Source organism: Dipodomys ordii, unplaced genomic scaffold (genome assembly GCF_000151885.1).
Source record: "Dipodomys ordii isolate 6190 unplaced genomic scaffold, Dord_2.0 Scaffold161, whole genome shotgun sequence".
In the NCBI taxonomy this organism is placed as follows: Eukaryota; Metazoa; Chordata; class Mammalia; order Rodentia; family Heteromyidae; genus Dipodomys; species Dipodomys ordii.
The window spans coordinates 3,486,149-3,512,971 of record NW_012267377.1 but is presented as its reverse complement, the minus strand read 5'-3'; the positions used below and the strand labels follow the sequence as shown (position 1 = coordinate 3,512,971).

General features: G+C 41.6%; 2 protein-coding genes across 2 annotated transcripts; one reads left to right on the top strand and one right to left on the bottom strand.

The window, feature by feature from the left end:
• Positions 1 to 8,063: 8,063 nt before the first annotated feature.
• Positions 8,064 to 13,694, bottom strand: Mrpl32 (mitochondrial ribosomal protein L32). Its single transcript, XM_013033022.1, has 3 exons — positions 13,536 to 13,694; positions 10,466 to 10,647; positions 8,064 to 8,385 (listed from the first exon to the last, which is right to left on the bottom strand). Exons 1-3 carry the CDS (start codon positions 13,663 to 13,665, stop codon positions 8,131 to 8,133), a joined length of 567 nt encoding a protein of 188 aa, XP_012888476.1. The 5' UTR covers positions 13,666 to 13,694; the 3' UTR covers positions 8,064 to 8,130.
• A 149-nt stretch (positions 13,695 to 13,843) lies between these two features.
• Psma2 (proteasome (prosome, macropain) subunit, alpha type, 2) lies at positions 13,844 to 25,414 on the top strand. Its single transcript, XM_013033019.1, has 8 exons — positions 13,844 to 13,943; positions 17,679 to 17,755; positions 18,461 to 18,593; positions 19,920 to 20,042; positions 21,140 to 21,221; positions 22,936 to 23,009; positions 25,007 to 25,064; positions 25,144 to 25,414. The coding sequence occupies exons 1-8, from the start codon at positions 13,903 to 13,905 to the stop codon at positions 25,258 to 25,260; spliced, it is 705 nt and encodes a 234-aa protein (XP_012888473.1). The 5' UTR covers positions 13,844 to 13,902; the 3' UTR covers positions 25,261 to 25,414.
• Positions 25,415 to 26,823: the final 1,409 nt, after the last annotated feature.

The window sequence follows — 26,823 nt, the reverse complement described above, 5'->3', positions numbered from 1 at the left end:
CTAGAATAGGAAAACTACATTTCCCAAACTGCTATGCTCATAATGAATCACGAGACTGGTACCCTGAAGACCCCTATGAGATTCTGTCAGGTTGTTCTCTCTTCTCTTTCCATGCCGGATGGAAATGAATGTGCTAATATCTGGAACCATGGGATAGAAAGGTCCAGGATCCCAGAAAAGTCATTCTGATAAGCTGGCTTGTTTGTAAGAATAAACTTTTATTGTCATTGGCTACAGAAAGGATGTAGATTATAGAGTAACTAGCATTAATTAGTCTGGCCAATCTACATTACCAAGATGTCTTATTGCCTAGGAAAAATGATTAATATCATTTAAAATAAAGCTCACCTTAGGGCAATACAGGTTGGAAGTCTTTGGAGCTCTCTACACTTCATGTTACTTTGGGAAACCCATTCTTACTCTGCTGGACACAATCTTTTTCTACATGTGGCTTACATGTCAATTTCCTTAAAGTCTCAAGTGTATAGCCCCTTTCTTCAGAAAAGCCACTTTCCTAAAGTACAATCTCCATCATTTTCTCCTCTTGCATCTAGTTTATTTCCTTTCCTAGCACCAATAACCAATTTAATGTACATTTCTACATGTGCATTTTGAATTCTTTAGTAAGTGGAAGCTCTGTGAGAATGGAGACTGGGTGTATTTTGTTCTTTACTACAGCATCTAAACTCATAGCACATTATCTTCATGGTTGAAAATAGTTTTATGAATATATAAATAAATGAGTACATGCAAGATTTTGTAGCTAGCACTGCAGAGAAACAAAGACAAACTGGTGTTTCAATGTTTAATAGTGACACTCAAGCATACTAAAAGGGACACACTAAAAAACGTCCAAGAGTATTTTTTAAGAGTGAGCAGCCATCCAGAACCAGCTTCCAATGGCCAAAGATGGAAAGAAAACTTGAGAAGAAAATATGTAACTAGTACTGGTTCACAATCCAAAATATAAATATCCAAGAGTATACTTACCCTGACATAAATAAATGTTAGAAAAAACAAATGAGTGGATGGAAATAATAATTTGGGAATCATAATACTGGAAAAATAATTTATGTAGGTATTTGCCCTTCAAAGAGGTGGAGCCTATCTCCCCTGACTCTATGGTATACTTAGTGACTATTCCCAAGGAGAACACAGAAGGGGAGACAGAGGATATAGTAGAAAAACTGGCCCATCTGAAATCTTAGAGTTGAAGTTCTGGATGATCAGGTAGGAGAAACTCTGATTCAATACTGTAATGCAGGAAGTAGAGATCTGGGAATTGCTGTTCAAATTCAGCTTGGCAGTGAGCAAAACTCATGAGTTAGGGACTTAAGAGACTCCTTCTTGGTCAACGGCTGGGTGTAGCAATAATGCACCTATCATCCTGTGTACAGAGGAAGCACAATGGCTGGATGCAGTGATGTGCACCTATCATCCCATGCAGAGGAAGCACAATGGCTGGATGCAGTGATGTACACTGATCATCTCCTGTACAGAAGAAGCACAATGGCTGGGTGCAGTGATGTGCACTGATCATCTCCTGTACAGAGGAAGCACAATGGCTGGACACAGTGATGTACACTGATCATCTCCTGTACAGAAGAAGCACAATGGCTGTGTGCAGTGATGTACACTGATCATTTCCTGTACAGAGGAAGCACAATGGTTGAATGCAGTGATGTACACTGATCATCTCCTGTACAGAGGAAGCATCAATGGCTGGACCTAGTGATATACACTAATAATCTCCTGTACAGAGGAAGCACAATGGCTGGGTGCAGTGATGTACACTGGTTATCTCCTGTACAGAGGAAGTGCAATGGCTGGATGCAGTGATGTGCACTGATCATCTCCTGTACAGAGGAAGTGCAATGGCTGGGTGCAGTGATGTACACTGATCATCTCCTGTACAGAGGAAGCACAATGGCTGGGTGCAGTGATCTACACTGATTATCTGTACAGAGGAAGCACAATGGCTGGGTGCAGTGATGTGCACCTATCATCCCATGCATAGAGGAAGCACAACGACTGGACACAGTGATGTTCACTGATCATCTCCTGTACAGAGGAAGCACAATGGCTGGACACAGTGATGTTCACTGATCATCTCCTGTACAGAGGAAGCACAATGGCTGAGTGCAGTGATGTACACTGATCATCTCCTGTACAGAGGAAGCACAATGGCTGGACACAGTGATGTTCACTGATCATCTCCTGTACAGAAGAAGCACAATGGCTGAGTGCAGTGATGTGCACTGATCATCTCCTGTACAGAGGAAGCGCAATGGTTGGGTGCAGTGATATACACCAATCATCTCCTGTACAGAGGAAGCACAATGGCTGGACCTAGTGATATACACTAATAATCTCCTGTACAGAGGAAGCACAATGGCTGGGTGCAGTGATGTACACTGGTTATCTCCTGTACAGAGGAAGTGCAATGGCTGGATGCAGTGATGTGCACTGATCATCTCCTGTACAGAGGAAGTGCAATGGCTGGGTGCAGTGATGTACACTGATCATCTCCTGTACAGAGGAAGCACAATGGCTGGGTGCAGTGATCTACACTGATTATCTGTACAGAGGAAGCACAATGGCTGGGTGCAGTGATGTGCACCTATCATCCCATGCATAGAGGAAGCACAACGACTGGACACAGTGATGTTCACTGATCATCTCCTGTACAGAGGAAGCACAATGGCTGGACACAGTGATGTTCACTGATCATCTCCTGTACAGAGGAAGCACAATGGCTGAGTGCAGTGATGTACACTGATCATCTCCTGTACAGAGGAAGCACAATGGCTGGACACAGTGATGTTCACTGATCATCTCCTGTACAGAAGAAGCACAATGGCTGGGTGCAGTGATGTACACTGATCATTTCCTGTACAGAGGAAGCACAATGGTTGAATGCAGTGATGTGCACTGATCATCTCCTGTACAGAGGAAGTGCAATGGCTGGGTGCAGTGATGTACACCAATCATCTCCTGTACAGAGGAAGCACAATGGCTGAGTGCAGTGATGTACACTGATTATCTCCTGTACAGAGGAAGCACAATGGTTGAGTGCAGTGATGTACACTGATCATCCCATGCAGAGAGGAAGCACAATGGCTGGCACAGTGATGTGCTCCTATCAATCAGCCCAGGTGCAGAGGAAGCACAATGGTTGGGTGCAGGGGCAGGAGCCTGTCATCCCAGCAAAGAGAAACACAAATAGGAGGATTGCAGTACAGGTTAGCCTTGTCAAAAAGTGAGACTCTATCTTGAAAATAACTGATGCAAGAAGGTGCTGCTAAAGTGACCTACCTAGCAAGTATATTGGAGTTCAAATCCTAGCACCACCAAGAATAATAATAATAATTTCAGAAGTGATGGCAACAGTGTGGAGCCCTTTAGAGTGTAAGGCCCTGTGTGAAGGAACAGGTCATACGCTGGAGGTCATCTTAGGCCATCAAGCCTGTGTGCTGCTCTCAACTACACCAAGCCCAGCAGAGCAGATTGAGGGCCAATCAGATGGCCTGAGCTGGCTTTGAACCACAATCCTTAGAGCTCTGCTTCCCAAATAGCTAGGATTTAAGGCATGAGTCACTGGCCCTTGGCCTCAAGTTTAGTTTTGAGAGATATTAAGCTAAGAGGAAGGTAAAGGTTCAACAGCAGAGACTAACTGATACAGACACTAAATAGAATCTTAATTTCTTGGGAAAATGGCCACTTCCAGGTCTGGGACAAGAAATAAATGAGCCTGAGCTGGAAAGCAAGGAAGCTCCCAATGACTAATGGTAAAATGAAACTTCAGCTAACTACTACAGTCTGTGCTGATACATCTAAGGAAAGTGCACTATTTGTGCCTAACTTGGGAAAAGAATAAGGAAGAGTGCATGGATGGATAGGTGGATATGTAATGAAGCCAACAGGCTAAAATATTCATAGTAGATTCTTTTTTTAATTAATTTATTTTTTGTCATTCATGGGGCTTGAACTCTGGGCCTGGGTGCTGTCCCAGAGCTCTTCAGCTCAAGGCACGTGCTCTACCACTTGAGCCACAGCGCCACTTCTATTTTTCTGGTGGTTAACTGGAGATAAGAATCTCACGGACTTTCCTGCCTGGGCTGGCTTTGAACCATGATCCTCAGATTTTAGCCTCCTGAGTACCTAGGATTACAGGTATGAGCCACTGGGGCGCCTGGCTCATGGTAGATTCTTTCAAACACCTGATATTAAAAAAAAAATCTTTCATAATGAAATTTTTTTCTTCCAGTCGTGAAATCTGGGCCTGGGCACTGTCCCAGCTCTTCAGCTCAAGGCTAAGCTCTACCACTTGAGCCACAGCACCACTTCCAGCTTTTTCTGTTTATGTGGTGCTGAGGAATCGAACCCAGGGCCTCATGCATGCAAGGCAAGCACTCTACCACTAAGCCACCTTCCTAGCCTCTTCATAATGAAATCTTGAATAAGAAAAGGATACAGGAGATGGTGTCAGTGGCTCACATCTGTAATCCTAGCTACTCAGGAGGCTGTGACCTGAGGATTATGGTTCAGACACAGCTTAGTGGAAAGTCCATGAAACTTTTTTTTTTTTTGGGTCCAATTGTGGGGCCTGAACTCTGGGCCTGGGCACTGTCCCTCAGCTCTTTAGTTCAAGGCTAGCACTCTACCACTTGAGCCACAGCATCACTTCCGGCTTTTTTTCCCCTGCTTATGTGGTGCTCAGGAATCGAACCCATGGCCTCATGCATGCAAGGCAAGCGCTCTACCACTGAGCCACCTTCCCAGCCCAAGTCTAAGAAACTCTTATCTCCAATGAAGCACCAAAAAAGCTGGAAAGTGAACCTTTGACTCAAGTGGTAGAGAGCTAGCCTTGAGCAAAAAAGCTTAGGGACAGTGTCCAGAACCTGAGTTCAAGCCCCAAGACTGGTGCGTGTGTGCATGTATGCACACACATGCACGTGTGTGTGTGCGTACACACATGTGCATGTGCACGCACGCGCGCACACACACACACACACACACACGATGCAGGAACCCAAAATGCCTAAAACATACTTTAACTATATACAATCCAGTGTATTCATAATGGTACAGCAAGATCAAGTCAGTCCAGTCACCATCAGTGGTTACTACAGTACCAACCCTGTGTTCTAACAGTTGGCCAATAAGGGGAAAGGAATTCTTTACTCTCTCACCCATAGGACCTGCATTTCAGGGTAACTAAAGGACTATTTGTCTCCCCATGTCTCTGTCTCTGTTCCTCCCTGCTGCATATACCATGCCATTCTCTGCCTGGATCATTCCCATATGCACAAATGCATGTTAAGCTATTTATATACACACTCTTTCCTCTCATGTCTGTCTTCCTCCTTTTGCTTCATGTTTCTGCTCCCAGGCAGGGGGAAAACTCTTGGTTAAACTTACCTAGGAATGCTGTGTTTACCAGCTCAGCAAACATCTAATCTTTAGCCTACTCCAATATGGCTCCTACCAACCCTGAAATGGAAATTGCTTTCGTCATATCACAAATGAAGTCCATTTGCCACCATCATTGAATGCTTTTCTCTCCTACTTTCTACAGCAACTGACAGAGTGGGTGACTCCCTCCTGCATCGCTCTCCTGTCACGAGCCAAGTGTGAGACACTACTGTTCTTCAGGGGAGGGGGCTACTCTGCCCACAGATCCATGCAGGGTTCTCTTAAAAACTTGCCCTGGGGCTGGGAAGGTGGCTCAGTGGTAGAGCGCTTGCCTTGCATGCATGAGGCCCTGGGTTCGATTCCTCAGCACCACATAAGCAAAAAGAAAAAAGCCGGAAGTGGCGCTGTGGCTCAAGTGGTAGAGCGCTAGCCTTGAGCTGAAGAGCTGAGGGACAGCGCTCAGGCCCAGAGTTCAGGCCCCACGACGGGACCCCAAAAAAAAAAAAAACTTGCCCTGGTTAATCTTGTTCATCCCATGCCTTTAAATACATTCCATCTGCTGACTGTTTCCAAATTTAGACAGTCTCACATAATTCATCTCGACATCTGTTTGGATGACCAAGTATTTCAAATAGTGTCTACAATGGGGATCTGCAATTTCCCTCTAACTATCCCTCACTTCACACTGGCTTCTTCACATGCCTTTATTGTTCAAGTGTCAGAACTGAAGTCATTCCGTGCTTTTCCCTCTTCCATCAAGTATATCCAGTCTGCATCAGAAGCATTTCAGTTTCCTCTAGTTTTGGCTGCTACCATCCCAATATGTACAGTGATCTGCATCATGACTCTTTAGATCCATTCTTGTTCTGCTTCGCTGCCTTCTCTCCTAGTAAATGCCTCTTTGGAGTTAGCCATGTTACGGGCTAAAGGCCAAAAGAGTTGTCACAGGTTGTATGTGTCATGAGAGAGGCATCAGAAAGGACTGGAGTTTTTCTGTATCAACACCTTCACCAAGGTAAATTTGGGTAGGGCACACCTTGGGCTCATAGGGATAAGAGCTCAACTTCTGGTGTGTTTTCCTTGTACTGTGCATTTGTGAAATGAGCCAAACTAGATCAGCAGAGGCATTTAAGGGGAAATATTTGGGAAAGTGGCTTCTAGGATGTGTTAAATCTTGAATTAGGAACAAGTCTGAGATAAACAGGAAAGTTAGACCTAGCTGCACAGGCATGAGAATAATCTTTGAGAGTCTGCTTAAAGTACAGGGGGAACAAAATAGGAGGGCACAATGAAACTTTTCTAAACTCACAGTACTTTCAGAGCACTCTTTATTCAAAATCCAATGTGTCTTACTGCTTCTGATGGAAATGGTGAGTATTGTCTCAGATTTCTACTCAAGATAATGCAGCAGCTTATGACCTTTGCAGAAGTCAGTGACAACCAAAAGTGATTACATCTTTCCTAATGCACCCAGAGGGTACAAAGGAATTACTCCTGGTTGGAATTACTGGATTAGAATAACATCAATGAGGACATCAATTATTCCTTTGTAGCCACCAAAATGTATTTCTTAGGGAGACATAACCAGGAGCATCCTGAACTCTATATGCTGAAAATACTCTTGGGAAAGAATTTATGAGCCCAAGAGCACAGGGTGGGAAGAGGGCCAGGGAGTGCATCTTGGGGGGAAGGAAGTCAGCCTCAAGCAGAGAAGAGAGGCCAAAGCAAACTGGGCCTTCGCTCTGCCTAGCAGCAACACTTTTTGCCCCTCTCTGTGTAATTCCCACCTATGCCCTACACTGACCGTGCTAGTAGGAGCAAACGGTATCCCTTTTACTACTGGGATCCAGTTTATTATTTCATTTGCTAAGAGTCTCCATGTAGTTCATCTGCTGCCCCCTAGTGAGGCTGCACAGCGATGCCTGGCTGAACTATGCAAGCTTGTTCTGAGCTCTATACCAGGGTTCTTGAGACATGAACATGTCAGTCCTCTAGTTTTCCTCCATTTCACTCTCACTAGCAACATTAAAAATGTGGAGTGAGTGAGCACGAGGTCAATAGGGGGCAGCAGCAGATCCTGGGCTTTGCAAGGAATGTTCTTGGTAAAAAGCTGCCCTGTGTAGACTGAGTACCAGCTCTGCCTACCTGAGGATGTGCCAATGCAGGTTCCCTTTGTTGTAAAAACCAGGGAAGAACAGCAAACTCAACAAGCAACTCAGCTTGTTGCTCAGCTGGCCCTCTACCACTTGGGCCACAACTCTGAGTAGCTAAATCCCCACTGCCTGGCTTCTGTTATGTAATGTTGTCTAAGAAAAGCCACTGGCAAACAAAGCCAGAGTCTTTTTTCTTCTTTTTTGTGGTACTGGAGATTAAGCCACATCTAAATGTGTAACTCTTTACTAGGATACTTTCATTTTGAGACAGAGTTCTGCTGCAATTGAAGCTGGACTTAAATTCATTATCTTCCATTTCTCAGGAGTGCTGGGATTACAGACATGAGCCACCATACCTAAGCCCTTGTTATAAATTTTCAAGTTTTTTTGTTTTCAGGATTTACCAGTGATACAGTTTTCAAATTACATCACATAAGACTGCTAGTAAAGTATGTTTTAAACTATACTGAGGATTTAAAAACAGGCACAACAACATGGACACAAAGATGTCTCCTGTTTTAAGAGTGATGTTTTACTGTGAATTATGGTAACATCTTTGATATCAATTCTGGGTGAACCAAGATGGCCGCTTCCTGTCTCGTTCAATGATCCTCTTTTCTCGGTCCTGTTCAGATGGTGTTTCTCCCGTATACAGCACCACAGTCTCCACGGTTGGAGCCTTGAAGGGACCTCCTTCCTGCTTCCATATTTGCCGTCGGATTTCTGTAGTTTCCTTGCACACTTTCTCGTAGCAATAGCCACAGAGGACATGCTTCTGTTTCAGGTGGCCACATTCAGGACAAATATCTATATTGTTCTTTAAAACAACAAACAACAACATGTACTACCTAGAGGCAATTCAAGGTATATTATCATCAATGAGGCAAGATTACATTTCAGATCTCTGAGAGGTCCTATGCATTAAGTTCAACAGCACTTTAACAAGGGTATTGAAAACAAGTTTGAATTGTTTTGTTTTTTTTTTTAAATGGTACTAAAACTCAGGTTTACCAACTTTGCTGCTGCTTTTTTTTTCTTTTTGAGATGAAGTCTCACTATGTAGAGTGACTTTCAACTTGAGATCCTGCTGGGATTGTATATGTGCACCTCCACACCTAGCATACCTGGTGCAATTTTGAAGTAAATTGGTTCAACATAAGTCAGAGGATGACCAAAAAGGTATGAAGAGACACCCACAGTGTCTTCTTTTCATGATCAAAGTACCCAAAACAATGTAGTACACATAGTTGGCAATAATTCAAAACAGAAAATCAAAGCAAAGTAGTCAGAGAAGGTACATAATAGATTGATGCTGGCTCTCATTCCTAAAATCAAAAGTCCTCTGTATCAAGTTTTAAGAAGTCTGAAGGGTACTTTTTGGTACCAGCTTAATTTCATCCCATTGCTACCTCAGTAACAGATTCCGGCTCAGGTTCTGCATGTCTAACAGTGAATGTAGAAGGTCTGTTCTAGCATTTCATTACCCAAGGATACTGCTATGGAATGCCACAGAGGAAATAGTAAATGAGACAGTGTTCAAGAAATAAACTGACAGTACAGTGATAACAGACACTGTAATCCTTTGCTGTCTGAAGATAGCAATGTACAGAGACAATTTTCCATAGAAGAATGTGGATCCTAAAACTAGATGCCAGGGCTCGGATCCTACCTCTAACCCCTTCACAACTGTGTAACCACAGGAAAATTCATGTTTTTGTTTGTTTGTTCTGTTGTACTGAGGTTTGAACCAAGGGTCTGTGCAAGGACTCTAATCTCATGCTTTTATTATTTATGTGTGTGTGTATTTGTGTGTGTGGTGCAGGCCAGTCCTTGGACTTTAATTCAGCATCTGGGTACTTTCCCTTAGCTTTTTCACTCAAGGCTGGTACTCTGCCATTTGATCCATGGATCCACTATTGGCTTTTTGCTGGTTAATTGGAGGTAAGAGCTTCACACACTTTCCTGCCCAGGCAGGCTTTGAATCAGAATCCTCAGATCTCAGCCTCCTGAGAGGTAGGGTTTTAGGTGTGAGCCACTGGCACCCAGCTGAGAAAATTCTTTTTATCTCACTTTATGTTAAAGATGAAGACATGGTATTGGCGTTAGAGGATTGGTATGAGAACAGAAGCAGATAATAACAGAAAGCACTGTGTGACATAGGGCATTATATAATAGCTAGTAGAATCCAAGCTTCAATATCACTTCTGCTTCTGATGTTAATTTTAGGACTTGCCATGGTTCATGTTTTTTCACTTGTGGTTCAACTGCACAGTTCAGGACTGACACTGTTCAAATTTTCAAAGTTAAATCCAGTCCTCAGTGCAAACTCTGACTTTAATTTTAGGACTTGCCATAGTTTATGTTTATTTTAGTCAGTTGCAGGGCTTTAACTCAGGACCTGGGCACTGTCCCTGAGCTCTTTTGCTCAAGTGCTCTACCACTTTGAGCCACAGTGCCACTTATAGCTTTTGAGTGGTTAATGGAGATCAGAGTCTCATGGGGGACTTTTCTGCCCAGGCTGGCTTCAAACTGAAATCCTCAGATCTCAGTCTCCTGAGTAGCTAGGATTAAAGGTGTAAGCCACCAGTGCCTATTTATTTTTTTACTTTATTTATTTATTCTTTTTTATAGTGGGATCAAGCCCAGGAAATTGCACTTATTAGGCAAGTATTTTGCTACTGAGCTACATCCCAGCCCTGTTTAATCATTTGTAGTTCAAGTCACAGTTTAGGACAGATACTGCTCAAATTTAGTTGTGTGGGCTTTTTAAATCCTCAGTTCAATCTCCAAACTCATCCCTTGAGTATGTCTTAGTAGGCATACAAGATTTGATTTATCCAAGAACTATATAGTGGTGGATGTGAAGAAAAATACACTCCCAAAAATGAGCACATTACCTTAATTTTAATAAGCTTTTGAGGATTTCTTCTCCTACACCGGTTAACTTCAATGCTGCGCCTGTTTTTGGGAGCTGCCATCCAAAGGACACTATCCAAAAGGCTGAGATTCTCCTTACTTGCACTGGCATCATTTGCTAGTTCTGTAAATATGCCTGGACCCTGGAGTGCTAACGCTGGTCCTGTGAGATAAAACAGGAAGACACATAATTCAACTCTAGATCCAAAATGACTAGACATAATTGTCCTAAATAATCAACAGTGATGGCATTAAGCATACACATACAGATATAGTCAACAGGTAACCTTAGCTATTAAGTACTAAAACTCTCAGAAAAGGCTATTTATTCATTTATTTATTTCTCGTGTTTGCTAGGCAAGTGCTCTACCACTTAAACCATCTGTTAGCTCCAAAACGTAAATATGTATTTATTTATTCATTCATCCATTCATTTTTGTGATTTATACTTTGTGCTGATTCTGGGGCTTGAATTCAGAGCATTACACTTGCCATCAGCTTTTTCACTCATGGCCAGTGCTCTAACACTTGAGCCTCATCTCCAGTTCTGGTTTTTTGCTGGTTGGTTGGAGGTAAGAGTTGTGAATTTGTTTGCTGATCTAGCTTCAGGATGCTCACGTCTAAGCCTCCTGATTATAATAGTGAACCACCAGATGCAGGACACCAAAGAACATTTTAAACATTAAATTTCTTACTAGAACATGCTTCAATGAAAGTCTATTGATTTTCTCTCCTCATGCAACATGGACTTGAGTTATTGCTAAGCATGAATTTAAAATGCTCAACAAGTGCCAAACTTAAAACAAAACAACCAAAGTCACTCAACTGTTCACATTCCATATGGTAGATGATGCATTCCCTAAATTCACTTCTCATCTCCACTGACATAACTCTGAACTGAACTTTTTTTCTTTTTGTTGGTTCTCGGTCTTGAACTCAGGGCCTGGGCACTGTACTTGAGCTTTTTCTGCTCAAGGCTAGTGTTCTATCACTTGGACTACAGGACCATTTACGACCTTTTCTGAATAGTTTATTGGAGATGAGAGTCTCATGGACTTTGCTGCCCAGGCTGGCTTTAAACCATGACTCTCAGATCTCAGCCTCTTGAGTAGCTAGGATTATAAGTGTGAGCCACTGGAACCTGACTGTACTGACCTTTTTAACAATTACCAGCTGAGCACTGGTGTGGTTCATGCCTATAAGGAGTAATTTCAGGAGGTAGAGATTTAAGGGCTGAGGCTTGAAATCAGCCTAAGCAGAAAAGTCTATGAAATTCCATCACTAAAACAATCAGCAAAAAGCTAGGCTGGAGGTGTGGCTCAAGCACCAGCCAAGCAGGCAAGCTGAAAGAGTATGATGCCCAGAGTTCAAAGGTTAGTATGGGGGTTGAGGATGTACTATTATATTCACACCCAGTAGGATCCTTTATGATGTAACTTTGTAGGTCTGCTAGTTCATTAAACTCTTCAGCATTTTTCATTCCTGTCTATTCTCTAAGAAAGGTGTTAGCTCACCACTTATATGTGATTATTCATTCACCTATCAATGCTTCACTTTTCCCTAATGGGGGGGAAAGGGATTGAAACTGGATCTCACTGTAAGTCCAGGCTGGCCTCAAATTCTCCATCTTATTGCCTCAGCCTCCCAGTGCTCAGATTACAGTATTGCACACAACTTAATGTCTTGCTTTTCCTTTCCTAAACTGCTTATAAAATCAGAGTTTCCTTTATTCTTTACTATTTTTCAGAGTTGTAATACTTTGAATTTTAAGAACTCATAGAAGTATATACATAAAGCCCTCTACTCTTACCAGTATTCCTATTCGATAGACCTAAATTAATAAACATAGCCCGATGGCTAACAGCAGACTCTGTTACCCTGAGCTTCTTTGTTTAATTGCAAAGTGGAGAAATCTAACAGGACTGTGACAAGAAACACAAGTGTTTGGCATACAGTGGATCATTCTTTCTCTGTATACATCATTCTCACAGTTGGGATTCTTTGCAAGTGTCAAAGTGATAACCGTTTGAAACACAAGGTACTTCTAATGAAAGTCTGTTCCTGCAGGGAAGGCCAGAATCAGAATTGATCTACATAGACCTTAAACTCCACAGAGGTGAACAAATTGCATTCCACCTATATCAGGAAGAGGAGTCAAGAGGGTCCTTGAGTTGACCTTCTTTAACCTGAGAACTTAAGAACACTGCATGTATGACAACTGTCCAAAATACCTGGATTCTAGGATGTTATTAGTGTCATTTCACATGTCCCCAGGATGATCTGAGTTCCTTTAAAATTGCCTAAGAAAGTAACATGCTTCCAGGAAAATTTACACTTTTGCTCTGATCAACACACACTTCATAGGCACAGGAACTCTTTTACATTTACTCAGAAGGGCTCAGTACTGTAAAGTTGTACTCAGAAGGGTCTTCTCTTGGGAACTAAAAGCAATTCCTGTGAAATATAAGCCACAAAGGATAGGATTTCAGTCTCCCAGTCACTACTGGCAAGACTCGATAACGTTGAGATAGCAGACTACTCGTTTCAGTTCTTTGGCTCCTATAAACTCCCACCCTGTTCTTCCGTGCTGATTTGTGTAAATCAGCTTTACACAAACTGGAATGGAGCTCCTATGAGTAGGGATATGATGACAGGTTTTACATAATCTATCTGTGAAACAAGTTAAGGTGTGTAAGGACTCATGGGCCAACTGGCTGGTTTTTTTCCTGTGTGTGTGCTGGTCCAGGGGTTTGAACTCAGGACCTGGGCGCTGTTCTTTGGCTTTTCCACTGAAGGCTGGCACTCTACCACTTAAGCCACAGCTCCACTTCGGGCTTTAGGATTTTCCTGCCCCGGCAGGCTTCGAACCGGGATCCTCAGATCTCCACCTCCAAAGTAGGTGGGAGTACAGGCGTGAGCTACTGGCGCTCGGCTGACAGGGCGGTTTACGTCACCGAAGATGTCCCCCAACACCAGGCCTCAAATCAGAACGCTGAATCGTAGGCCTTTGCCCCCTCCTCAACTCACTCCCCAGATTCTTCTGTCACCTACCCCACGGAGGGCTGGGAGGGCTTGGCCAGCTTTGTTGAAGTTTCCGTTGCAGCAGCCTCCAACAGTCTCGGAGTACACCGCGACCCGAAGGCCACGGCGGGAACACCAATATGAGCACGGAGGACACCATCTTTCTCGCCGGAAGACGGAAATCACAGAGCTGAGTCCCGTTCCCTTTAGGAGCATGCGCACAGTCCCAGAGTGGAGCAAAAGCGCCTTAGGGAACTACAACTCCCAGCATGCACTGGTAGAGCCTCTTTGAATTTTCTCCAATCATGGAGAGACGAGGAAAGAGAGGGCGGGGAAACTAAAAGAAACCGGCTTCAATACGCATGTGTGCAGATGCTCCGTGGCTCTCCGAGTGAAGATGGCGGAGCGAGGGTACAGCTTTTCGCTGACTACATTCAGGTATGGAAAGGACCCCCCAAAATGCTCCCTGTAGCAAAGGTTGCAGGAGCTCACCTGAACTCCATTTTTGTTTGTCCTGGCTCTGACTTAGGGCTTCCGGCGGGTCCAGCAGGGCTGGAGGTGGAGATGCAGCTTTGCAAAGTCATTTGCTCAGCCGGCCCGAGCCCGAGAGGCGCCAGTGCCCGGGAGGCCTGGAAAGCGCGGGACTGGGGGCCCGGGTCTAATTGGAGGTCCGGACGAACGAGGGGTCAAGGCTGGGGACGCGGGCAGAACTGGGGCCTGGGGACTGGGGGGCCCCAGGCCCGGCATTCACTCTCCCCCGGTGACCCGGAAAGACAGGAGTTGGGGATTAGCTAGGTCCAGGCGGCCCATGTACAGCTCAGGGTTTCCTTCCCGGCCCACGGAGGCTTGCCTGATGCTGGGAGGTTTTGAAATCTGAATCTTTGGGGGGGGGGGGAAATGATCTTTTTTATTTTCCCTTTTTAGGAAAAAAAAAGCTTAGCTCTGCAGTTGTGTGTGAGTTTTGGTGTTGGCTTGGCACTAGCGTCTTTGAAAGTTGTTGCTTTCAGTTTCATCCTGTGAGGTCTACAAAATAAAAAGCGCTCATTTTCTATCCGGATTTTATGTTCTTCCCCTTCTCCCCCTCCCACCCCCCCCGTGTACGTTGTATATATTGCTTTGGGAGGTGGAAGAGTGGAGGATCTGCTTTCCAAATATTTCTTTCTGGCTCTTATTTATGCAAGAAGGAGTTCAAGAAAAAAGTATGCTCTTGTTCCTAGTGTAAGAAAGTAATCTCAGAAGGATTTTCAGAATCAATCATAATATGACCATTTTCTTAAGAGTTGGCAGCGTCCCCTTCAACTGTTATCCTGTCTGAGCCCTAACTTGTTGAATACTGACTGTAGGTGTAGCTAAACTATTGCTTCTCTCTACCTCCTGTGATGAAAATTATCTCAATATATTAGCAGATGAGCTAATCACAGCTGGAACAAACTAAGTAAGGAGTAGCTGAGTTGACATTCAAATTGAGTTTTTTCTGATGACAGAATGTTATTTACTTTATATGTATGCTTATGTGAATACACATATATGTATACATAATTATATATATATATATGTATATATATATATAAAAATGTAGAGAGGGAGGGAGAGAGCAGCTCTTGGCAATTTTCAATTAGAAGTAAGGGTATATGATCTTCTGTAATCTTTGAATGGAATGTATTTAATTCTGCAGTCAAAGATTTCATCTATACACTGAGAGAAACTAAAATATATGAGGCAGTTTACTGTTTAGATAGGTAAACAAATGTGGTCTTCAGTATCTAAAAATATGTAATAGGTTGGCATCCCTTTGCTGAGGCCTGCAATCCTAGCTACTCAGGAACCTGAGATCTGGTGTGTGGGTGGGGTGGGAAGGGTGTGTGTGGGGGGGTAGCAGTTCAAGGCCACCCAGGCAGAAAAGTCAATAAGAAGAATCTCTCTTCATCTCCAAAGTAACCAGCAAAAAGTAGGGCTGCAGGTATAGCTTAAGTAGTAGAGCACTAGCCAGCCAAGCAAGTGTAGAAGGGGCTTTACATTAAAAACCCAGTATTTTAAAAAGAAAAGAAAAAGGTATAGACGTAGTAGGACTGAAATAAGAAATAACCATATGTCACCAGCATACTGAATCTTTTTTTTTTCAGACTGAATCTTTTTATAATAACCTTCACTAAAATTTTTCTTTAATAATAGATTCAACCTGTTTAAGCCAAAAAAAAAGTGTTGTTTTGGCCTGTGTAGTTAGAATTAAACTTGATTGTGAAAGAGACTAGAGGTAGAGCTGGAAGGTGTTTGTGGATTCTATTTGTTTGCGAATATTGACAAATGTACAAACTAACTGATACCTACTGATGAAAATGTTTTGTTGTTACCCAGGAACTTTACTGTAAAAGATGAAAGAAGAGGACAGGGGTGTGGCTTCAGTGTTATGGTTGCTTGCCTGGCAGGACAAGGCCCTGGAGCTGAAACTCTAGGACATCAAGAAAAAAGTGAAAAGGAAAGACATGATTTTTAGATTGGTAGTAAGGTTTTCCTTATGTTTCCGGATAAGCTTTCAGATTAGAAGATGAAGAGCCAACAGTTTGTGAAGATTTTGCGTTGAAGAAAGCTGTTGACAGTATAGACTATAGTGCCTGCACGCAGGGTCTGTGAGGCTAGCATGTTTTTATTTTATGTGAAAAAGAAGTTTGGGATTTCAGTAGGAGTAAGAAAGAGGAAGGCTTGTTCATATGGCAGGTGGAGACACCAGTGCTCTCTGAGTGGGTATAGGGGCATTGCTGACTCTAGTAGATATTTGTTTCTGAGGTTCATGGCATGATGATGGTCAGTGATAAAGATCTGCACAGGTCACTCGAAACAAGGTAATGTGAATCTTTAAGCTCCATGAATTATGCTAGAAAAGAATACTTGAAAGCTGGATGACTTCAGAAAAATCATTTGATAAAATAACGACTAAAAAAATAAAAAAGCTCAGACTTAACTTTCTAATATAAATTCTTGTTGGTGTCATTCCACTTGAATCAGCTAATATTGTCGGATCTTTAAGCTGTTGATCTTAGGTGTATTTCTTAAATTGATGTAGAAATGTCTTGTCTACCACATGAGTATATGGATTCCTAGTACTAGGTTATATGCTAGAAGCTAATGGAACAGACTACACATGGAAGAAGGCATCTATTATAAATATATATATATATATATATAAATAGTTTTAGTATGATTCCATGGAGGAAGTTCAGGAGGCATGAGAGTGTGGGACTGAGTCTAGACTGAGAGGGAAATCATGAGATATCTGTTAAGGAGAGAAGGCCGGGAAGATGGCTGGGAAAGAAGGCACCAGAGCAGTATGGTTTCCCACCAAGAGACTGGTTTGCCAGATGAGCTTTTAAAGTTTGCCTGGAGTAGGAAGATGGTTCAAGTTGAGACCTGAGTGACAACAAGAGCAGCCATAATTATATGAAGCTAAAATAGATGGCCTTCTAGAATGTAGGATTATCTTTTCAGTAGTAGGTGGGAGTTTATGGTCCTAACTGTCACTTTGAACAAATTATTTTTGTTTGTGGATTTTTTTTCCCTTTTAAAATCATTAGGTTGGTTTTTGACATATAACAACTCATTCCAAGTAAAGGATGACCTGGGTTCAGTTACTTGTGCCTCATACCTGTTAATAGAACTCAGGAGTCTTAAGCTCTGAGGGTCAAGGTTCAAAGCCAGCCTGGGCAGAAAAGAAGAAATTTTAATTAACCAGCAAAAAAGCTGGTTTAGGTAGTAGAGCACCAGTTGTGCTCAAGCAAACCCAGCAAGTATGAAACACTGAGTTTAAGCCCAAACAAAGTATGACCTGAAAGGCCAGCTTAGTAGTGAAATTTGAAGATCAAACTCATGTGCCTGGATCTGTCCAGTATATGAAGTGAAGGAAAAAAAAAACACAGAATATATGTGGGTTGTGTAAAATCACAGGGCTGGTAAGTGGTAGAAAGGCAGTTATGATGCTGCTCTTCTAAATGGTGGACAAAACCCAAGAAAAGGGAATTAGGGCTTTGCTGTATGACTTGTTTGTAAACAACTCCATAACAGATTACAAAGGCCAGCCAGCTGTTTAGGGCTTGATTAATGAGCATGCCCTCGCAGGAGGTGTCCAACTAGAGTATTTGAAAGTCTGTGGACTTAACAAATATCTCTTTTTTGTTTAAGCCCATCTGGAAAACTTGTTCAGATTGAATATGCTTTGGCCGCTGTAGCTGGAGGAGCCCCTTCTGTAGGAATTAAAGGTAATTATTGTAATTTATTTCACGCGCTTGCTAAACATTTATGCTGTTTGTGAAGTTAATAATTAATTTTTAAATGAATGGTTGTGGCAGCATGTTTTCTAACAGCCATTTTTTGTTGTTGATTTGGAGTATTTTGAAGTGAAAAGAAAATAGTAATTAGCCTACTGAGGTGATTAAAATTTCTAAGAGTAAAAGTAGGGCCTTTTGTCTACTATTTGTGATAAGCCAGTAGTCTTTTCCATCCAGAAAGTTGAGTATTCTTGCCTTTCCATTGATTGTCTGATCTGTAGCTCCTTTATCCTTCCTATAATTAAGGAAGGGTCAACTATAAAATGCAATGTAAGAATGTTATAATTATTTCTTTCCCTAGAAAAGAAAAAATCTTACTTCATGTTACTAGTATAGTTAGCAGGTTGGCAAAAATCTGTTCTTGTAAAGACTGCATACTCACAAGTATTTCAGAATACTTGAAGAGAGGATAGGTAATACCTTTAGTTGTGGGGATTTTAAAAAATATTTTTTATCAGTGAGGGAAACATTGGTTATCATTCCATACAGAATTTTGATTGTGAGAATTCAGAAGGAATTTTATATGATTTAGAGAAAATGGTGTGTTTGTATTGTTCATGTATCTGTAATCAGAAAGTTACTGAAGTACTGCCTTTTCATGGTTAAATGTTGAGATCTGTTTTTGTTTTGTTTTAGCTGCAAATGGTGTGGTTTTAGCAACTGAAAAGAAGCAGAAATCGATCCTGTATGATGAACGAAGTGTACACAAGGTAGAACCCATCACGAAGCATATCGGCTTGGTGTACAGTGGCATGGGCCCAGACTACAGGTATTTCATACTGCTATGGTCTCTCCACCATCACGAGTGGACCCTAATCTCTGTGTTGAGGGGGAGTGTTAAGTTGGTTTCTCTAGTCTATTTATTCATCAGCGGCAGCCTCTTTGAAGGTTATGTGTAAGTTACTTTAAAGAAGTTAAAGCCATGTTCCTGATTCCTATAGCAGCTACTCCTTACTGTGTTTCTAAACTTTTCCTTCTGGTTATACCACTCTCCCTATTCTACCACCCAAGAACTGGTGTAAAGGATATTCATGTTACCTTACACACTTTACAAATGACAGGAGAGATACATGTTCTTGATAAATTACCTTTTAAAAGTACCAGACAGTGAAAACTTACCACTTGGAACTATTTCACACCTTTACCTCTGTTCTTGTCAGAAGTGTGGCCACCAGCAGGATCAGGAAGGAACTTATGACATCTCCACCCCTCTGTATTTCACAGTAAGGGAGTGCATTCAGTTATATTGGGGTTCTGGCCAGCTTATGTTTGTCATTGAAAAAGTGCCTCAGTGGATAGTCACTGACAGCATGGACTTAGAAGGTAGAGGGCAGTGAGTGTAGTTCAGAGGGCTTTTAGTCTGTCTCAGTTACAGTTCAGTCATACCTAAGCAGGTGAAAGTGATTCCATAGTATATTCTTAATATCTTTTGACAAATTCTGTATTTTTAGTTAAAAGTAAGTGTGTGTGTGTGTGTGTGTGTGTGTGTGTGTGTGTGTGTGTGTGTGTGTGGTGGCTGGGGTGAAATACAAAATGACAAGCTGACTGCTTTGGGGTTAGAGGAACAAACTTGAAGATGCCCTGGAAGGAGATGAAGCTTCTGTTACTTTTAAAGACTTGTCCCTTGGTCTGTACTTTCTTTCCTCTTTTCTTTGTTCTTGTCAGTCTCCTACCATCCAGTCCTTTTGTACTTTCTTTTACTTTCTGGTACTTTCTTTTAAAGCAACTGGAGTCCCATGTAAGACTAAGCAGATAGTTGTTAAAGGTACAGGTTAGTGCCAGATGCTGGTGGTTCATACCTGTAATTCTGGCTACTCAGAAAGCTGAAATCTGAGGATCGCAGTTCAGATCCAGCCTAGGCAGGAAACTCCATGAGACTCTTATCTCCAATTAACCACCGAATAGCCAGAGTGGAGCTGTTGCTTAAGTGGTAAAGTACTAGCCTTGAGCCAGAGAGCTCAGGGACAGTGCTCATGCCCTGAGTTCAAGCCCCAGGACTGGCACCAAGAAAAAAATAAGAGGTTAGTTTGTGCTGCATATATCATAGCGGAAGAGCATCTGAGTTCTGACTACATCTTTCTTCTTGGTTGTTAAGAGTGCTTGTGCACAGGGCTCGAAAGCTCGCCCAGCAATACTATCTCGTTTACCAAGAACCCATTCCCACGGCTCAGCTGGTTCAGAGAGTAGCTTCTGTGATGCAAGAATACACCCAGTCTGGGTAAGTTGCTTTTAGTACTTGAAATGGGTCATGAGTTAGAAGGAGGAAAAAAAACAACAACCAAAAACATTAAGAAAGGTAGAGTGGATGTATAAATAGAAGACTTAACTATTTCCTATATTTTCTTCCCAAATGGAGAAAGTCACTGTGATGTATGTTTCTGATCTTGATGTAAAAATCTTCTTAGGGTGAAAAATGTTTCTCAATCATGGAGCAGTAGAAAGCAGCTTCTAGGTAAACAGTCTTTTCCCAGTGATTAAAACACCTATGGGGCAGATAGCCATTACTGCCTCTGCACCTTTCCATTGGGACAATGAGCTCATAGCAAAACAGACTCTGTAAATCTATGGTGTTCATAAATTCAGGTGTGAGTGGGACAGTTAAAGGTTGATAAATAAAAAAGTTGATATATAAAGCCAGTAGAAAAGCTGTACATTATTACCTAAAAGTTGTCATTTGTTAGGACATAAAATGTTTGGTAGTAACCCTATTATGTTTAGATTAAAAGTATACAATCATCTGTGTTGGTCTAGCAATGTTGCCGAGGCTCGATACTTTGCAAAGAAACCAGCTTTATTTAGCTCACAGTTCTGGAGATCTGAGCATATAGTACTGGTATCTGCCTCCTAGTAGCTATTGAAAGAGAGATCAGTAGTGGAAGAGAATGGGAAGGGGCTGACCTCATCTGTTTAAAAACCACTCTTGCAGGAAATAATCCTCTCCTGCAAGACTTAGCTCACTCCAAGAGCAGCATCAGTCTACTCCTAGAATGGTGCCTTTGACCTACTACCCTGTACTAGGTTCCACTGCTCAAAGATCCACCCCTCTCAGTGTGACAGTGGGAACCAGCCTTCTATACCTGATCCTGGGGGGACAGACCCTACAAAGGTGTCACTCCATTTAGCCCAAAATTATTAGAGCTTCTCTCACTTCCCTGATAAGAATTCATTTTTAATTGATTCATTTAGAAAAGTTAAGTTATAAGTCTAACCGCTTACTTTGTCATTTGTTTTACTTGAGAGTATTGACATAATCTTGCTAGAGGATGATTTGGAAACTATGAGCATTGCAAATAATTTTCATATTCTTTTCTACAGAGGTGTTCGTCCATTTGGCGTTTCTTTGCTTATTTGTGGTTGGAATGAGGGGCGACCATACTTATTTCAGTCAGATCCATCTGTAAGTATCATTAGGTGTTTTTGAAGGACTTGTTAAAAATTGCTTTTTGAATATCCAATAAAAATAGAAACATAAAGGTATGACAGCATTTTCTCTGTTTTGTTTTCATTTGGATTGCAGAAAGTATAAAGTAGCTCAAATTTATTGGCACATTTAGAATTTTAGTAATTCCATCTTTTAAGGAGACTCCAACCAGATTAGTTTTGCCCTCAGTTTTCCTGCCTACTTCAGTAATGTCCCAAATTTGGATGACTTGAAGTAGTTGTTATCAAATCTCATTTGCCCTGTGGACAATGCAGTTAAAGATGTGGACCTGGAGGGCAGTGCTGGATCATATCTCTCAAATTAAAACTGACTTGAGTGAAAACTGATCTGTTTTGAATTTAGGGCTTTTGACCTTAGTGTGGTTAATATCTTGGGTGACTGGTAAAGCAGCAGATCGGTAGCTGGGTTAGGAAGTATTTTCAGAGTAAAAGTCACTCCACACTGTCCCATTTGCTGAGAAGAACCTTAAGAAAAAAATAAAATTGAGCACTAGTTGTTAGGAAAATGGAGGAGAAAGAAATAGGCTGGACTCTTTATCTTTTAAAAAAATTATTTTTAATTGTGAAAATACTGTACAGAGGGGTTACAATTACATGGGCAAGATAATGAGTACATTTCTTATCAAGCATTGTAGCCTCCTCCTTGGTTTCCCCTTTCCATCCTATCTTCCCCCTACCCCCCAACCCAACCCTCCTCCCCGCCCCTACCAAAGTTGTAAAGTTCATTTTCGACAACGACTTGTATGTCTCATTGTTGCAATGGGTCCACCTGTATCCCTATTTAAATGATTTGTTTTTTCCCTTCTGGACTCTTTATCTTGACAGACAAGAACTGTTTATTGAGGAACAGCGAAAGGCAGGCAACCTTCCTATGGAATCTGAGGTTGTGCAAGGAGGTCGAGTTGGGGTCAGGCTTATATTGGACTTAATAAAGAAATAGAAAATAAAGACCAGGCTGTGACCTTGGCCAAGCCCAGAATGGAATGCTCCACTCGGGGTGAAGGAACTTTCAGCTAAGGCAGGGTCACAATGACCTGCCTGCTGTCCTTCACAGGAGCATCCACCTGGTGTTTTGCTTAACTGAGGGGAATAAGTCAGGGATCAGTCCTTCTCTAGTAATTGATCTGTCACAGATTGCTGTATAATTGCAAATTGACCAAAGACAAACCTGGCACTCTTGCCTTACTAATTTAAAAGGCAAAAGAAATATTGGGAGTCGTTTCATTTAGTATATGTGTATGTATGTGTTTTCCAGCATTGAAGACTATATGTTGAGTATTCAGTGTTACTGCTGCTTTTATTTGTACCTCAGATTATACAATGTCAAAACTTTTGAGTGTTTTTAATGAAAATCTGTCTTGTTAGTTTCTTCAGTAATGATGAATTGATCACCATTTTTCTGATTTACTTCCCAAGTTTTTATGTCTTTTGTATGCATTGAGCTAAAATTATGCCCTTCTTATTTGTTTCGCCAACCTCCCTTTCCTTGTTAGCTGGTTTTTAAACAAAGCTTCCCCACAGTAAATGGCACTAAAATAACCTATTCTGTGACATTTCCATTCCATCTCAGTAAATGTTCTTCTGTCCAGGCCAGTTATAGGGATAAAAGACAAATGGCTGGGTGATATTGTTTGAGTGTTTTCACTGAGGCTCTTTCCCTCCATTTCTAGGGAGCATACTTTGCCTGGAAGGCCACAGCAATGGGGAAGAACTACGTGAATGGGAAGACGTTCCTTGAGAAAAGGTATTTTCTCACTTGGGTGGGTACAGTGGCCTCATGGTTTTCTGCACTCCTCAGACTGTTCATTTCATGGATGTGTGACTGTTTGAACCTACTTATATATGGGTAAAGGAATATAGAAATGACCACCATTTCTATATTCTTCCAATTGTTTTCTAATGTTTTTTTTTCACATTTCCCCCACCATTTAAAAAAAATAGTACTTAGAGTAGGGAAAATTGAAAAGGATTTAATGATTACAACTCCTATGACAATGAAAGGGATGTTAGACCAAATATTTGGTATTAAGCAGATGAAATGCAGATTGTGTGGTAATTGCAGTTCCCTCTATAAACCTTGAGCAGATTAAGGACTTTTTACTAATCATTAGAAATATCTTGGTAAGGTTTTTTTTTTGTTGTTTGTTTTTTAATTTCAGTTCTGGGTTTAAATTCAGAGACTCATACTTGGAATTGTTATACTTGAGCCACTCTCTCAGCCCTTTCTTGCTTTAGCTTTTTTCTAGATAGGGTCTTGGACTTTACACTTGTTTTTTTTTTTTTGGGTCCGGTTGTGGGCCTGAACTCTGGGCCTGGGCACTGTCCCTCAGCTCTTCAGCTCACGGCAAGCGCTCTACCACTTGAGCCACAGCACCACTTCCGGCTTTTTTCCTTTTTGCTTATGTGGTGCTGGGGAATCGAACCCAGGGCCTCATGCATGCAAGGCAAGCACTCTACCACTGAGCCACCTTCCCAGCCCTGGACTTTACACTTGGGACTAGCCTCAGACTTCTGTCCTTCTACCTACTTATACCTCCTGAGCTACAGTCCTGCAATCTCTTGCCCAGCCCTTGCTTATTGTATATGTTGGTATGTGTGTGCTTGTCAGAGAACAAAGCATTGTAAACTATGCCGTCAGCACTGTTCACCTATTCCATCTGTATTCTGGACTCGGTGTACTCCCTGTTGCCAAGAAATTTGTTTATAAACTTCTCACAGCTGACCCTTAATGTGATGCTTACCAAAGATCTTAGACTTACTTAATCTTGGGATCATAAAGTACTTTCTTTTAACTTCTATTTATTGAATCTTCAAAACATTTCACATGCTATGTTCATAATAGCTTATAAGAATAAAAGATTTTTAAAAAAAGAATTAAAGATTTCATCCAGTTGCCCATGACTCCCTTAGCTACTCAGGATGCTGAGATCTGAGGATTGAGGTTCAAAGCCATTCTGGGCAGAAAAATTCCTGACAGTCTTATATCCAGTTAACCAGCAAAATGCCAGAATTGAAGGTGTACCATAAGAGGTAGAACACCAGTCTTGAGCAAAAAGGCTTACGTGAGAGTATGAGGCCCTAAGTTCAAGTCCTAGTACCAGCAGGTATGGAAGACAAAGATTTCAGCTACTGCCTGATTTTTCTGTCATTCTTCTTTAATTTGTATAAGACTGCCATTAAAATCCCAATTATAAGAAAGTATTTCTACTGAAGAATTTTCCTAAAATAAACTCATTTCAGAATTATATTTCTTTTTGTGATGTTCTGATGTTGGGGACCAAGCACCACATAATTGTCAAGTTCTTATATTCAGGGTATCTGTCTCGATGGGATAAATATGAAATTAATGTATAATTAGAATTTTTAAGAGTGTTTTAGATTCATAAGAAATCTTAGATGGTTGCAATATTGCTTCTAAAATAGCCATGAAGAATATAACATTGGCCAGGCACCAGTGGCTCATGCCTGTAATAATCCTAGATATTCAGGAGACTGAGATCTGAGGATCGTGGTGCAAAGCCAGCCTGGGCAGGAAAGTCCATGAGACTCTTATCTCCAATAAACCACTCCGAAAACTGGTAGTGGCGCAGTGGCTCAAGTGGTAGAGTGCTCAACTTGAGCTGAAGAGCTGAGGGACAGCTCCCAGGCCTAGAGTTCAAGCCCCATGACCAACCAAAAAAAAAAAAAAAGAATATGACATTGCCATGAAGTCATTGTCCTTTACATTTTTTTCTTCTTTAGATATAATGAAGATCTGGAACTTGAAGATGCTATTCATACAGCCATCTTAACCCTAAAGGTTAGTTAGCCCCATGTCTGCCAACTGGATTTATAATGGGATGCTTGGAAAATTGACTGTTTTTCTTCTTCATCTTCAGGAAAGTTTTGAAGGGCAAATGACAGAAGATAACATTGAGGTTGGGATCTGCAACGAGGCAGGCTTCCGGAGACTCACCCCCACAGAGGTGAAGGATTACCTGGCTGCCATTGCATAAGAGGACAGGGCTGAGCAGCCCCAATTTCACAAATCGATGTAAACATATTTAAAGTATGTTTTGTTTCGAAGACTTTTTGCATACTTATTTCTACATGGTTTAATGGACTGATGTTTTTAAAACAACACAAATCATAATAAACAGTTAAATCCAATGTCCTGCTTTTTAGGAGTAAGTAAAGTTTGAACAATTTATTCTTGGCTTTTTACCAGTTTATCTTTGGAACCTCCATGGCAAAGGTGAATGATGAGATTACTCTGTAGTTCCCAGGAACTTTGACTAAGTCAGATTTTTGTTACCCCATTTGTAGATGCTCCCTGTGTTAACTATAAACTACTGGTTTTGACAAGTATCACTGTAGTTAGAGCTAGGAGCATCTGCAGCTGTTAAGGAATTTACACGTGTGATAATGTGAGGGTGTTAGGCCCAGATCCAGAGGGCCCTGTGTAGCTGTACCGGATCTTTGTATTTCCATATCTGGAAGACACTGCAGTTTACTGATTCTTGTTGGTTTCTCTGTCACAAGTAGGTGAGTTTATTTAAAGGAGACCCCTCCACCCCCCAGATTATAGCAGCCCTTTTTAACTGAAGGAAATAAAATACTAATAGTAAATGTTTGAAGATGTGTGATGAGGCTCCCTTCATTACTGTGATCTCCATTCATCAGAACCTTCACTGTAAAGAAGGTCCTTAGAAGCAAGTAGGATGCTGGACACCAGTGGTTCCCACCTGTAATCCTAGCTACTCAGAAGGCTGAGATCTGAGCGTTGTGGTTCAAAGCCACCCAGGCAGGAAAGTCTGTGAGACCCTTATCTCCAATGAACTACCAGAAAATGAAGTGGCACTGTGGTTCAAGTGGTAGAGGCCTTCCTTGAGCTGAAGAGCTCAGGAACAGTGCCAAGGCCCAGAGTTCAAGCCCCATGACCAACAAAAAAGCAAGTAGGTAGTGGCATCTGAACTCAGGTTTTCTGTGTGAAAAAGTTCTTGTTTCTTTGCCCCTGCCCTACTCAGGCAGACATCTTGGGATAGAAGAACGATAACATTATTTTACACAGAACAGCGTGTCATTGTTCTTGCCAACATGAAGGAGTAGTAGACAATTCCATGAATTAAATGTAGCATAAGAGATTTTGTAACATAAGAGGTTTTGTTGAGCTTAGTTAACTAGAGTGGCCTTGGATCATTTGCCTGGTCCAGCTACATTGGATAAAAAAGACCTAGGGTTTGCTCCCAACTAGACTTCTAAGCAGTCTACATTTTCAGTCCTCTCTGGTGTTGTGCTTTCTGAATAATTTGCTTAATCTCCCCCTTTGGCAGCAATTTTCTTCATATGGAAGCTGGTTGGGCCTCTGTGGATCAGTTATTTGTAAAGTGTACATCTACCTTTTAAGTTAAGAGTCTAAATAGTCAGCATAAACCACTTAGAACAGTGATTAAGGTGTTCCTGCCTTCTGAAAATGTGCCATAGATACAATAGTGTACCTAGTCTGCAGTACTCACTTCCTGTTGTGTTTGCCTTTTATTTCTCCTTAGCATTTCTTTCCTGTCATTTAGGTTGGGCTT